The 13,589-nt window shown below is 43.6% G+C and overlaps 1 protein-coding gene across 1 annotated transcript; it reads left to right on the forward strand.

Moving 5' to 3' along the window:
* The first annotated feature begins 4,180 nt into the window (after window positions 1–4,180).
* Window positions 4,181–12,666, forward strand: igfbp5a (insulin-like growth factor binding protein 5a). The gene is made up of 4 exons (XM_041871419.2): window positions 4,181–5,102; window positions 9,611–9,828; window positions 9,966–10,085; window positions 10,547–12,666. Exons 1-4 carry the CDS (start codon window positions 4,769–4,771, stop codon window positions 10,682–10,684), a joined length of 810 nt encoding a protein of 269 aa, XP_041727353.1. The 5' UTR covers window positions 4,181–4,768; the 3' UTR covers window positions 10,685–12,666.
* Window positions 12,667–13,589: the final 923 nt, after the last annotated feature.

Genomic DNA, 13,589 nt, shown 5'->3' on the forward strand with positions numbered 1-13,589 from the left:
AGGCCTACCACTGTTGTGTCGTCGGCAAACTTAATGATGGTGTTGGAGTCGTGCCTGGCCATGCAGTCATGGGTGAACAGAGAGTACAGGAGGGGACTGAGCACGCACCCCTGAGGGGCCCCCGTGTTGAGGATCAGTGTGGCAGATGTGTTGTTACCTACCCTTACCACCTGGGGGCGGCCCGTCAGGAAGTCCAGGATCCAGTTGCAGAGGGAGGTGTTTAGTCCCAGGATCCTTAGCTTAGTGATGAGCTTAGAGGGCACTATGGTGTTGAATGCTGAGCTGTAGTCAATGAATAGCATTCTCACGTAGGTGTTCCTCTTGTCCAGGTGGGAAAGGGCAGTGTGGAGTGCAATAGAGATTGCATCATCTGTGGATCTGTTGGGGCGGTATGCAAATTGGAGTGGGTCTAGGGTTTCTGGGATAATGCTGTTGATGTGACCCATGACCAGCCTTTCAAAGCACTTCATGGCTACAGACGTCAGTGCTACGGGTCGGTAGTCATTTAGGCAGGTTATCTTAGAGTCCTTGGGCACGGGGACTATGGTGGTCTGCTTGAAACATGTTGGTATTACAGACTCAGTCAGGGACATGTTGAAAATGTCAGTGAAGACACTTGCCAGTTGGTCAGCACATGCTCGGAGTACACGTCCTGGTAATCCGTCTGGCCCTGCGGCCTTGTGAATGTTGACCTGCTGAAAAGTCTTACTCACATCGGCTACGGAGAGCGTGATCACATAGTCATCCGGAACAGCTGGTGCTCTCATGCATGCTTCAGTGTTGCTTGCCTCGGGCGAGCATAGAAGTGGTTTAGCTCGTCTGGTAGGCTTGTGTCACTGGGCAGCTCGCGGCTGTGCTTCCCTTTGTAGTCTGTAATAGTTTTCAAGCCCTGCCACATCCGACGAGCGTCAGAGCCAGTGTAGTACGATTCAATCTTAGTCCTGTATTGACTCTTTGCCTGTTTGATGGTTCGTCGGAAGTCATAGCGGGATTTCTTATAAGCGTCCGGGTTAGAGTCCCGTTCCTTGAAAGCGGCAGCTCTACCCTTTAGCTCAGTGCGGATGTTTCCTGTAATCCATGGCTTCTGGTTGGGGTATGTACGTACGGTCACTGTGGGGACGACATCATCGATGCACTTATTGATGAAGCCAGTGACTGATGTGGTGTACTCCTCAATGCTGTCTGAAGAATCCCGGAACATGTTCCAGTCTGTGCTAGCAAAACAGTCCTGTAGCTTAGCATCTGCGTCATCTGACCACTTTTTTATTAACCGAGTCACTGGTGCTTCCTGCTTTCGTTTTTGCTTATAAGCAGGAATCAGGAGGATAGAGTTGTGGTCCTCTGTAGCTCAGCCGGTAGAGCACAGTGCTTGTAACGCCAAGGTAGTGGGTTCGATCCCCGGGACCACCCATACACAAAAAATGTATGCACGCATGACTGTAAGTCGCTTTGGATAAAAGCGTCTGCTAAATGGCATATTATTATTATAAGCAGGAATCAGGAGGATAGAGTTATGGTCAGATTTGCCAAATGGAGGGCGAGGGAGAGCTTTGTATGCGTCTCTGTGTGTGGAGTAAAGGTGGTCTAGAGTTTTTTTTCCTCTGGTTGCACATTTAACATGCTGGTAGAAATTAGGTAGAACGGATTTAAGTTTCCCGTCATTAAAGTCCCCGGCCACTAGGAGCGCTACATCTGGATGAACGTTTTCCTGTTGATTTATGGCCTTGTACATCTCATTCAGTGCAATCTAAATGCCAGCATTGGTTTGTGGTGGTAAATAGACAGCTATGAAAAATATAGATGAAAACTCTCTTGGTAAATAGTGTGGTCTACAGCTTATCATAAGATACTCTACCTCAGGCGAGCAAAACCTCGAGACTTCCTTAGTATTTGATTTTGTGCACCAGCTGTTGTTTACAAATATACACAGACCGCCACCCCTTGTCTTACCGGAGTCAGCCGTTCTATCCTGCCGATGTAGTGTATAGCCCGCTAGCTGTATGATATCCATGTCGTCGTTCAGCCACGACTCGGTGAAACATAAGATATTACAGTTTTTAATGTCCCGTTGGTAGGATAACCGTAATCTTAGGTCATCCAATTTATTTTCAAATGATTGAACGTTGGCTAATAGGATTGATGGAAGAGGCAGTTTACTCGCTCGCCGTCGGATCCTTACAAGGCACCCCGATCTACGTCCACGATATCTCCGTCTCTTCCTCACGCGAATGACGGGGATTTGGGCCTTGTCGGGTGTCTGTATGATATCCTTCGTGGCCGCCTCGTTGAAGAAAAAATCTTCGTCCAATACGAGGTGAGTAATCGCTGTCCTGATATCCAGAAGCTCTTTTTGGTTATAAGAGACGATGGCAGAAACATTATGTACAAAATAAATTACAAATAACGCGGAAAAACACACATAATAGTACAATTGGTTAGAGGGCTGTAAAACGGCAGCCATCTTCTCCGGCGCTGAGGGAAAAAAGTATTTGATCCCCTGCTGATTTTGTACGTTTGCCCACTGACAAAGAAATGATCAGTCTTTAATTTTAATGGTAGGTTTATTTGAACAGAGACAGAATGACAACAAAAAAATCCAGAAAAACGCATGTCAAAAATGTTATAAATTGATTTGCATTTTAATGAGGGAAATAAGTATTTGACCCCTCTGCAAAACATTACTTAGTACTTGGTGGCAAAACCCTTGTTGGCAATCACAGAGGTCAGACGTTTCTTGTAGTTGGCCACCAGGTTTGCACACATCTCAGGAGGGATTTTGTCCCACTCCTCTTTGCAGATCTTCTCCAAGTCATTAAGGTTTCGAGGTTGACGTTTAGCAACTCGAAACTTCAGCTCCCTCCACAAATTTTCTATGGGATTAAAAGGTCTGGAGACTGGCTAGGCCACTCCATGGCCTTAATGTGCTTCTTCTTGAACCACTCCTTTGTTGCCTTGGCCGTGTGTTTTGGGTCATTGTCATGCTGGAATACCCATCCACAACCCATGTTCAATGCCCTGGCTGAGGGAAGGAGGTTCTCACCCAAGATTTGACGGTACATGGCCACGTCCATCGTCCCTTTGATGCAGTGAAGTTGTCCTGTCCCCCCAAAGCATAATGTTTCCACCTCCATGTTTGACGGTGGGGATGGTGTTCTTGGGGTCATAGGCAACATTCCTCCTCCTCCAAACACGGCGAGTTGAGTTGATGCCAAAGAGCTCGATTTTGGTCTCATCTGACCACAACACTTTCACCCAGTTCTCCTCTGAATCATTCAGATGTTCATTAGCAAACTTCAGACGGGCCTGTATATGTGCTTTCTTGAGCAGGGGGACCTTGCGGGCACTGCAGGATTTCAGTCCTTCACGGCTTGGTGTGTTACCAATTGTTTTCTTGGTGACTATGGTCCCAGCTGCCTTGAGATCATTGACAAGATCCTCCCGTGTAGTTCTGGGCTGATTCCTCACCGTTCTCATGATCATTGCAACTCCACGAGGTGAGATCTTGCATGGAGCCCCAGGCCGAGGGAGATTGACAGTTATTTTGTGTTTCTTCCATTTGCGAATAATCACACCAGCTGTTGTCACCTTCTCACCAAGCTGCTTGGCGATGGTCTTGTAGCCCATTCCAGCCTTGTGTAGGTCTACAGTCTTGTCCCTGACATCTTTGGAGAGCTCTTTGGTCTTGGCCATGGTGGAGAGTTTGGAATATGATTGATTGATTGCTTCTGTGGACAGGTGTCTTTTATACAGGTAAAAAGCTGAGATTAGGAGCACTCCCTTTAAGAGTGTGCTCCTAATCTCAGCTCGTTACCTGTATAAAAGACACCTGGGAGCCAGAAATCTTTCTGATTGAGAGGGGGTCAAATACTTATTTCCCTCATTAAAATGCAAATCAATGTATAAAATTTTTGACCTGCGTTTTTCTGGATTTTTTTATTGTTATTCTGTCTCTCACTGTTCAAATAAACCTACCATTAAAATTATAGACTGATCGTTTCTCTGTCAGTGGGCAAACCTACAAAATCAGCAGGGGATCAAATACTTTTTTTCCCTCACTGTATTTATTCCCTGTCAATGTCCATGATTAATACAGAGGACATCCAGCACTTACAGATCCACCCCAAAACATTGTGGTCTCAGTCATTTTTTTTTTTTTTTTTTTTGCCCTCAGCAGTAGAAGTCAAGGGACTTGCCAGGACCCGCCCTGTACAATCAACAGCACCGCACGTAGTTGACAAGTGCGCCCTCCCCCATCAACGTCGTTTGACATATACCCATCTTTACAGGATTCGCCTCTGGCAGTTTTTAAAAAGGCAAACTCAAAGCCACATATTATACTGTATGTGCAGAAACCGTGCGGGGAGGGCAGCCTACAGAGATTGGTTCTTCTACAAGACAGAGAGAATCCCTGCTGTTTTTCTTCTTCATTTGGAGACAATTGATGTAAAAGGACATTTGAAAGCCCAAAAGTAGAAGACTCGGGCTGTTTCGCGGTCGACAATCTAAACTCGAATATACTTGGACTTTAACACAATAAATACAACTCAGCCACTTCGCGCGAGTGAAGAGTGGAACCTAAGCATCCGATACAGTGGTTAAGGGACTTTTACGCACTTACGCACGCAGGCAGTGGGCACCTGTGGATGGTGACTCTTTCAAGGACTTTTGCTCCAAAACCCCGATGATCAAAAGCAAAGCGTTCCATGCAATACAAATAGTAGTTGATTATAGTTGTTTTATGTTTGTAATCATTTTAATTTGAAACAATATGCTGGTTAGTTTTTCACTCCTGGCAACGCTTCTCTTAAGCGAGTCGGGTTGTTTGGGCTCGTTCGTACCGTGCGAACCGTGTGACCAGAAGGTTCTGTCGATGTGTCCGCCAGTACCGGTGGGATGCCAGCTGGTGAAGGAGCCTGGCTGTGGTTGCTGCCTGACTTGCGCACTCCCCGAGGGCCAGTCGTGCGGCGTGTACACGGGAACTTGCACGCACGGGCTCCGGTGCCTGCCGAAGAGCGGGGAGGAGAAACCGCTGCACGCGCTCCTCCACGGGAGAGGAGTGTGCGCCAACGAGAATATGTACAAGCCGCTGCATCCAGGCAGGGGTAAATATGACTCTTCATTAATATGCATTGATTTATAATATATTCAAATGTTTATTTATTTAACATTTACAATATGTGGACTACATCGGCAGATTATCCAATTTGTTAGACATGGATACACACACACACACACACACACACACACACACACACACACACACACACACACACACACACACACACACACACACACACACACACACACACACACACACACATAAAAACACCACACCCTGTAATGTATTCCAAATCCACCATGTATTGCTAAGATTTTTTGATTGATAACACACAGCTGAGAGCTGAAAATCAGGGGTTTTCAAGGGCATCTTCTTGGCATGAGTGACGAAGTGCCTTGGGCAACATGAGTACATGAAACCTGAAGAAGATTCCAAACATTTTAGAGCCTCAGCTCTTTAGAGGGCCATCTGAGGGACAGTCACTGTGTCTGACACATTAAAACTTAGTCAGAGGGTTTCTCAAGTGTCACGTTCTTTCACAGCAGTTTTCCCCTAAGCCCTAGTTTTAATTTTCTCTCCTGAAATTTGTTGAAGAGAGAGGGATCAGCGCTTTTCCCTCCTCCCCCTCAACCTTCCCCCTCTCCATTTCCATGTCTCCCCCCCTTCCCCCCTTCCCTCAGCCTCCCCTGCAGTAAGTCATCTCTTCATCTATCTCTGGCTAGATTTCATCCTCCCACTCTTTCTCACCTCTTTCTCCTGCTCTCCTTCACCAATATCCTTTCTCTATCTCTCTCTCCTCTAAATCCCCCCTCCTTCTTTCCTTCCTTTCCCCTCTCCCTCTTTCCATCTCTCCCTCCGTCATCATCTTTAAGCTGTGCAGTGATTCAGCAGAATGTTAGCCGAGCGCGTCTCTCTGACTGCCAGCCTGCTGCTGGATAAGATTTACCACCTCTTCTCATTTCCTGCAGCGTGTGAGAATTAAGAGAGGACAGAGGGCAAGAGGGAAGAGAGAGAGGGAGAGAGAGAGAGATAAAGACAGAGTGAGACAGAGAGCGAGTGAGAGAAAGAGAGAGAGAGAAAGAGAGAGAGATAAAGAGAGAGAGAGAGAGAGAGAGAGCAGAGAGAGAGAGAGAGAGAGAGAGAGAGAGAGAGAGAGAGAGAGAGAGAGAGAGAGAGAGAGAGAGAGAGAGAGAGAGATAGACAGAGAGAGAGGGAGGGAGGGAGGTAGAGAGATAAAGACTGAGAGAGAGAGAGGAAGTGGATAAGGAGTCTTTTCGTTACAACTAAATCTGTGGGATTTCGAGAGCATCAAATTCGCCCAGATCAGGAAATGCATCACAACCCTCTGAATCCCTCAGTCAGCACTGGCAAGATTAGAGAGGGACAGATTAGGAAGTGAGGACTTGATTGGGTTTTATACGCCGGCTGGGCTATGCTGCCTACGCTCCAGCTTCGGGGGAGAAATTGTGTCAGCGGAACCGGAGGACCGAGGAGGGAATTCTCTTTTCTGAGAATAATCTAGGAAGGATGACGGGAGCGATGATGTCACAAGAGATATTCTCATCTCCAGTGACCTACCACTCTATCGCCTGCTTAGTGAGGTATAGTTTAGTTTATTAGGATCCCCATTAGCTACTGCACTTGCAGCAGCTACTCTTCCTGGGGTCCACATGAAACACATAAAATACATGACAAAGTACAGAACAGTAATAGACAAGAACAACAGAAGATATTACATTACATTCAAAATAAAATAAAATACAAAAAATAAGAGTCATATATAGGAAAGACACCAAGAGACAACAAACAATACTATTTACACACTATTCATATATACATATTGTTATATACAGTACAGTTAAATTAGATCTTTAGAGGGGTGTGTGTGTGTGTTTGTGTGTATGTGTGTGTGTGTGTGTGTGTGTGTGTGTGGGCTGTGAACTGTGTGACACTGGATAGATAGATAGCAGTTACACTATTCACTGAGTACACCAAACATTAAGAACACCTTCCTAATATTTAGTGGAACCAGAAAAGCCTCAATTCGTCAGGGCATGGACTCTACAAGGTATTGAAAGCGTTCCACAGGGATGCTGGCCCATGTTGAGTCCAATGCTTCCCACAGTCGTGTCAAGTTGTCTAGAAGTCCTTTGGGTGGTGGAACATTCTTGATACACACGGGAAACTGTTGAACGTGAAAAACCCTACAGCATAGCAGTTTTTGACACAAACCGGTTCGCCTCGCACCTACTACCATACCCTGTTCAAAGGCACTTAAATGTTTTGTCTTGCCCATTCACCCTCTGAATGGCACACATACAAAATCCATGTCTCAATTGTCTCAAGGCTTAAAAATCCTTGTTTAATCTGTCTCCTCCCCTTCATCTACACTGATTGAAGTGGATTTAACAAGTGACATCCATAAGGGATCATAGCTTTCACCTGGATTCACCTGGTCAGTCTAGGTCATGGAAAGAACACCTGCTTGTGTTCTTAATGTTTTGTATACTCAGTGTATGGAAACACACTGATCTAGGATCAGCTTACCATCCCCAAATCCTAACATTAATATTGTGAGATCAGTGATTTGAGGCAACTTCAGCTATTCCCTGACACTTTGGCTCAGTAATGCTCTGGTACTGTTTTTTCATGTTCCCAGATTGAGAGATACTGTATCTTGGCCAGTAACTGCAAGAAATCATCTTGTTGTAATGAAACATTCCTTATGCTTATAGATATGCCCCTGCTGCATATGGTCTCTCTTTAGTCAGTGTTAATATCTTTATGACAGGTGAAGTGGGTTGCTGAAATATTCATGTAGAGATGTGGACATTTGGATTTGGCAAGACACAGAGATTCCTGACAGTTTTATAGGAGCTGTTCGCATTTGTCATTCACATCTAAGGGGTAGAGAGAGAGAGGAGAAAGGGAGATAGGGGAGGAGAATGAGAGAGCGAGAGGGGGAGGAGTGGATGCAGGGAAGGAGGAAGGATAAAGAGAGAGAGAGAGAGAGAGAGAGAGAGAGAGAGAGAGAGAGAGAGAGAGAGAGAGTAGAATGCTGTATGTTCATTGGATGACCCAGTTTAAAACTCATGACTTCCTTTGCATGTGCCAAGTATTGACTTGAGATTGCATGTGCCAAGTATTGACTTGAGATTGCATGTGCCAAGCATTGACTTGAGAGGACCGTTGCATTGACATGATAGACCACACCACTCTCTTGGCCCTAATCCAGCTATGTCACAGTTTACATTCTGCTCCCTTTTAGCCCCAGCTACAAGCCAGGGACACTGCAAAAGGAAATCTCCACCTCGCATGCAATAACTCCACTGTACAAATCTTGTATACATATTAACTGATTTATGGCATTCATGGCATTCATCACTCCATATATTATATGGAGTCAATTCAACGCCATAAATTAGTAAATATGTACACAAGATTTGTAGTTGTCCAGTTTAAAATGAGAGAGAGAGCGGTAGTGTTGGAGGAGAGGCAGGAGAGAGCGAGATAGAGGGTGGGGGCAGTGGTATAAAATACTTAAGTAAAAATACTTTAAAGTACTACTTAAGTAGTTTTTTGGGGTATCTGTACTTTACTATTTATATATTTTTGACAACTTATACTTTTACTTCGCTACGTTCCTAAAGAAAATCATGTACTTTTTACTCAATACATTTTCCCTGACACCCAAAAGTACTCTTCATCTAATATTTAGAATGCTTAGCAGGACTGGAAAATGGTTCAATTCACGCACTTCTCAAGAGAACATCCCTGTCATTCCTCCTGCCTCTGACCTGGTGGACTCACTAAACACACATGCTTCGTTTGCGAATGATGTCTGCGTGTTGGAGTGTGCTCCTGGCTATCCGTAAATTATATAAACAAGAAAATGGTGTCGTCTGGTTTGCTTAATATAAGGAATTTTAAACGATTTATACTCTAAATATAAAATACTTTATATTTTAGCAATTACATTTACTTTTAATACTTAAGCATATTTAAAACCAAATCATTTTAGACTTTTACTCAAGTAGTATTTTACTGGGTGACTTTCACTTTTACTTGAGTACTCAAGTATGACAATTGGGTACTTTTTCCACCACTGGGTGGGGGAAAGAGAGAAAAGGATTAGAAGGAGAAATGCTTGTAAATGGACCGTGGCGAACAACTCCCTCAACCACTGGCTGACCATGTGAGAAGTAGGCCAATATTGTATGAGTCAGCTGGAGAGCTGTGAAATGACTCTGGGCTGGATTTCTTGATTGGGAAAACCGCAAGGTGTCCCTCTAGTGTTAGGAAAGGCTCTGAGTCTAAACCTGCTTCCTCTATTCATCTCTTTTCCTTCATCTGCACCGATGTGAAAGACCTTGACAGTGTCCCACTCTTCCTACATCCTCCTCCTCCTCCTCTTCCTCATCTGTCTCTCTCACTCTCTGACTGTGAGTCTCAGGTGGAGCTCATGCATCATCCTCCATCCATCCATCCTTCCTCTTCCTCGCCACCACCGCAACCACCATCATCATCCTCTCTGTCTCTCTGTCTCCCCAGACGGTTATTCTCCAGAGGAAGCTATGTTAGCAGAGGTTCCAGAGTCCCTGCTGCCCCAGGCCAAGGTGCCTCTGTACGGGGGCAGAGACCACATCAGCAGCCGCAAGGCTCAGGCCATGAGACAGGCTAAAGACCGCAAGAGACAGCAGGCCAAGCTCCACTTTGTCAGAGGCCTCGACCACTCAACCCATGCCCTGGACAAACTGCAGCCTGAGTTTGTAAGTTCAACATATATTCAGTGTATACGCAGACATACATGCAGACACACACACACGCAGGCAAACACACATGCAGACATACGCGCACACACACACGCCATACTTGCCCTAAACTATGACCCTGTATGTGTGTGTAGGGATCCTGCAGGAGAAAGCTGGACGGGATCATTCAGAGGATGAAAAACACATCTAGAGTCCTGGCTCTCTCCCTATACCTCCCCAACTGTGACAAGAAGGGATTCTTCAAGCACAAGCAGGTACCCATGGACTATTCTATCCTACACTATTCTATCGTATTCTATTCTATCGTATTCTATTCATTCTATCCTATTATATCCTATTCCATTCTATCTTATACTATTATATCCAATACTATTCTATCCTATTCCATTCTATCTTATACTATTATATCCAATACTATTCTATCCTATTCCATTCTATTCTATCCTATTCTATCCTATCCTATCCTATCCTATTCTGTCCTATTATATTTCATTTCATTGTATTCCTATCCTATTCTATTGTATTATATCCTATCCTATCCTATTCTATCCTATCCTATTCTATCCTATTCTATCCTATTCTATGCTATTATGTTCTATTTGATTCTATCCTATTCTATGCTATTATGTTCTATTTGATTCTATCCTATTCTATCCTATCCTATTCTATTTAATTTCATTGTATTCCATCTTATTCCCTTCCTCTCCTCCTGCAGTGTAAGCCATCACGTGGGCGGAAGCGGGGGATCTGTTGGTGTGTGGACCGCTTCGGAGTGCAGCTCCCCGGAACTGACTACAGTGGAGGGGACATCCAGTGCAAAGACCCGGAGAGCAACAGCAACAAAAACCAATGAGAGATGGCCAATGTGGTCACCTGTCATGAGCCAAGGCCCGCCTCCCTTCACCCCTCCTCCTGCCAATCACGTGTACATGCAAAATATGCAAAAGCCAATCAAATCAGGAAAGCAGGGCACAGATACAGTACATACACGCAGTTTTAAACTATACATCCACCTATACTGAGATTACCTATAACCTCCCTTTAAAGCACATATAACAATGTTCTCTGACTTAAATTGTGTTGATAATAGATTGATACAACAGAAGCCACAGTCAGAGGTCCAAATTATATTAGATTCTGTTTAAACAAAGTTTTAAGATGTTGACAGGAACTCTTTACTGAGGAGCACAGTGATCTGGGGTCGTATTTAAACGTAACTCTGTTCTCTTCATCCAAATGTTTGTCCCATCAGAGCACTTCCCTACAAGAGAACCTCAGTGACTTAAAGTACTTTACTGTCTGAGTTTGGGCCTATGTCCTTATATTTCCTTCTGAGTGCAATGAGATGAGAATAGCTTTTTTTTCAGTCCGGCCCTTCTTCCACTTTGTCTCACAGATTGTTCTGAGTTGAGGGTCTTAAGAACTATTAACTGCTCATATAAAATGTACAATAGGTTGTTACAGAGTAGTTACAGTAGCTATCTTAATAAGCACATCAACTGCTACTTCTGATGGGTTGTTACAGAGTAGTTACAGTAGCTATCTTAATAAGCCCATCAACTGCTACTTCTGTTGGGTTGTTACAGAGTAGTTACAGTAGCTATCTTAATAAACCCATCAACTGCTACTTCTGATGGGTTTTATCTCAGTATATTTTCATAGGGGTGACTGTATAAAATTATTATGTGTGTGTGTGTGTGTGTGTGTGTGTGTGTGTGTGTGTGTGTGTGTGTGTGTGAGAGTGCCTCCTTAACTTTCTCCTTTAGTAGTCTGTATTGTGTCTCTTAAGCCTTACCTTCAGTGAAGTATATATTTTTTAAAGGTCATCTCAAAAACACATCATAACAGTAATTTGCTTGTTTGGTCATTTATAAACGACAGCCAAGAAAGTAGAAAGTACAGGTGCTTTGAAAAGTCCAACACAGACTCAAATTGCATGCAAATCTTGCACGTAGTTTCTATTGACGTCTCGTAGCCTCCTGTCTGACCACAACACAGTCTTCTGCCTAGGACTCTACTATATGACCCCTGGAAAGGTGTGGCTCTTTGGGTTTCTATGTAAATCTCAGTGCCTTCTCTCTCTCATGACTTTGAATCCAGATTTACATACAGATTAACAGGCCTTGTCGTTGAGCGAGGACATTTTAGCAGAATGTGGATTTGGAGATTGGTTGCTAGAGACCCATGAGTTGACGAGTGTGAAGATATAAGTCTACACGATATAAGACCATGATGATACTTTTTGATCCTACGTCCCGTTTGTGAACATGATCTTAAATCAGACGTCTACTGATTTTATTGAAGCTCAAAACATTTAGTTGACATTCCTTGACATAGACAGCCCTGTTTTCAGGGTATGGTAGCATGACGATAGCTTTGACAGGGGCTCTGTGTACAGTCTATGCCTCCCACTAGAATGCATAGGAGACTTGGAAAGGTTTCTCAACTCAGTCTTAAGCTTGCTTGTATGAAAGACCATGAAATCTCAAACATTCCATACTCGTGATAAAAAAGCATATAGGAAACAAATGGGTAACAGTTTACTCAAAGCCAACCGGTATAATGCTTCTATGCTGCAATTTTTTAACAAGCTGATAACAGCCGTTTAGTCAGTGTCCATCAGAGACGATGGTAAGACGTTATAAGCGGGTCATACATGCTTATGACAAGTCTTACGATGTATTATACCTGTTGGCATTAAGTGAAGTGTTACTAACAAATCTATGTGAATATCACAAATATGTCATATTTATTCACTGTGTAATTGATGTACTTTAACCTTGTCTTTTTTGTAATGACAAAGCATTTATTTTAATAAAGTGATGTATTCATGTATGGGAAGGTTTTTTATGCATTTTGTTTGCTCTATACTGTGGAAGTAGGGTTGCAAAAATCCCGGTAACTTTCCCCAAATTCCCAGATTTTCCAGGAATCCCAGTTGGAAGATTCCCTGATTCAGGAGGGAATAAGCAGGAAATCCGGAATCCTCCAATGAGGATTTCTGGAAAACCTGGGAATTTGGGGAAGGTTACCAGATTTCTACAAATTTGTAATCCTTTATGCATGTTTCCTATACACCTGCTGCTGGCTTCACATTATTGTCTACCAGAAGATCCAATTACCATAGCTACCATACCCCATAAAGAAACGTAGAAGAATTTCCTTCCATACAAAGCACTGTCTGCCAACCATCATAAAACACCTGAACATAGGCAATCATGTGGGTTTTGCCTTGTGAGCTCATAACGAAATGGGTTGTACTGTACCATGAAATACGATGGCTTATTTACACCTACAGTGCCTTGCAAATTTATTCATCCCCCTTGGCGTTTTTCCTATTTTGTTGCATTACAACCTGTAATTTAAATGGATTTTTATTTGGATTTCATGTAATGGACATACACAAAATAGTCCAAATTGGTGAAGTGAAATTAAAAAAAATACTTGTTTAAAAAAATTCAAAAAAAATAATAATGGAAAAGTGGTGTGTGCATATGTATTCACCCCCTTTGCTATGAAGCCCCTAAATAAAATCTGGTGCAACCAATTACCTTCAGAAGTCACATAATTAGTTAAATAAAGTCCACCTGTGTGCAACCTAAGTGTCACATGATCTCAGTATATATACACCTGTTCTGAAAGGCCCCAGAGTCTGCAACACCACTAAGCAAGGGGCACCACCAAGCAAGCGGCACCATGAAGACCAAGGAGCTCTCCAAACAGGTCAGGGATAAAGTTGTGGAGAAGTACAGATCAGG

The sequence above is a fragment of the Coregonus clupeaformis genome, chromosome 9 (assembly GCF_020615455.1).
Source record: "Coregonus clupeaformis isolate EN_2021a chromosome 9, ASM2061545v1, whole genome shotgun sequence".
NCBI lineage: Eukaryota > Metazoa > Chordata > Actinopteri > Salmoniformes > Salmonidae > Coregonus > Coregonus clupeaformis.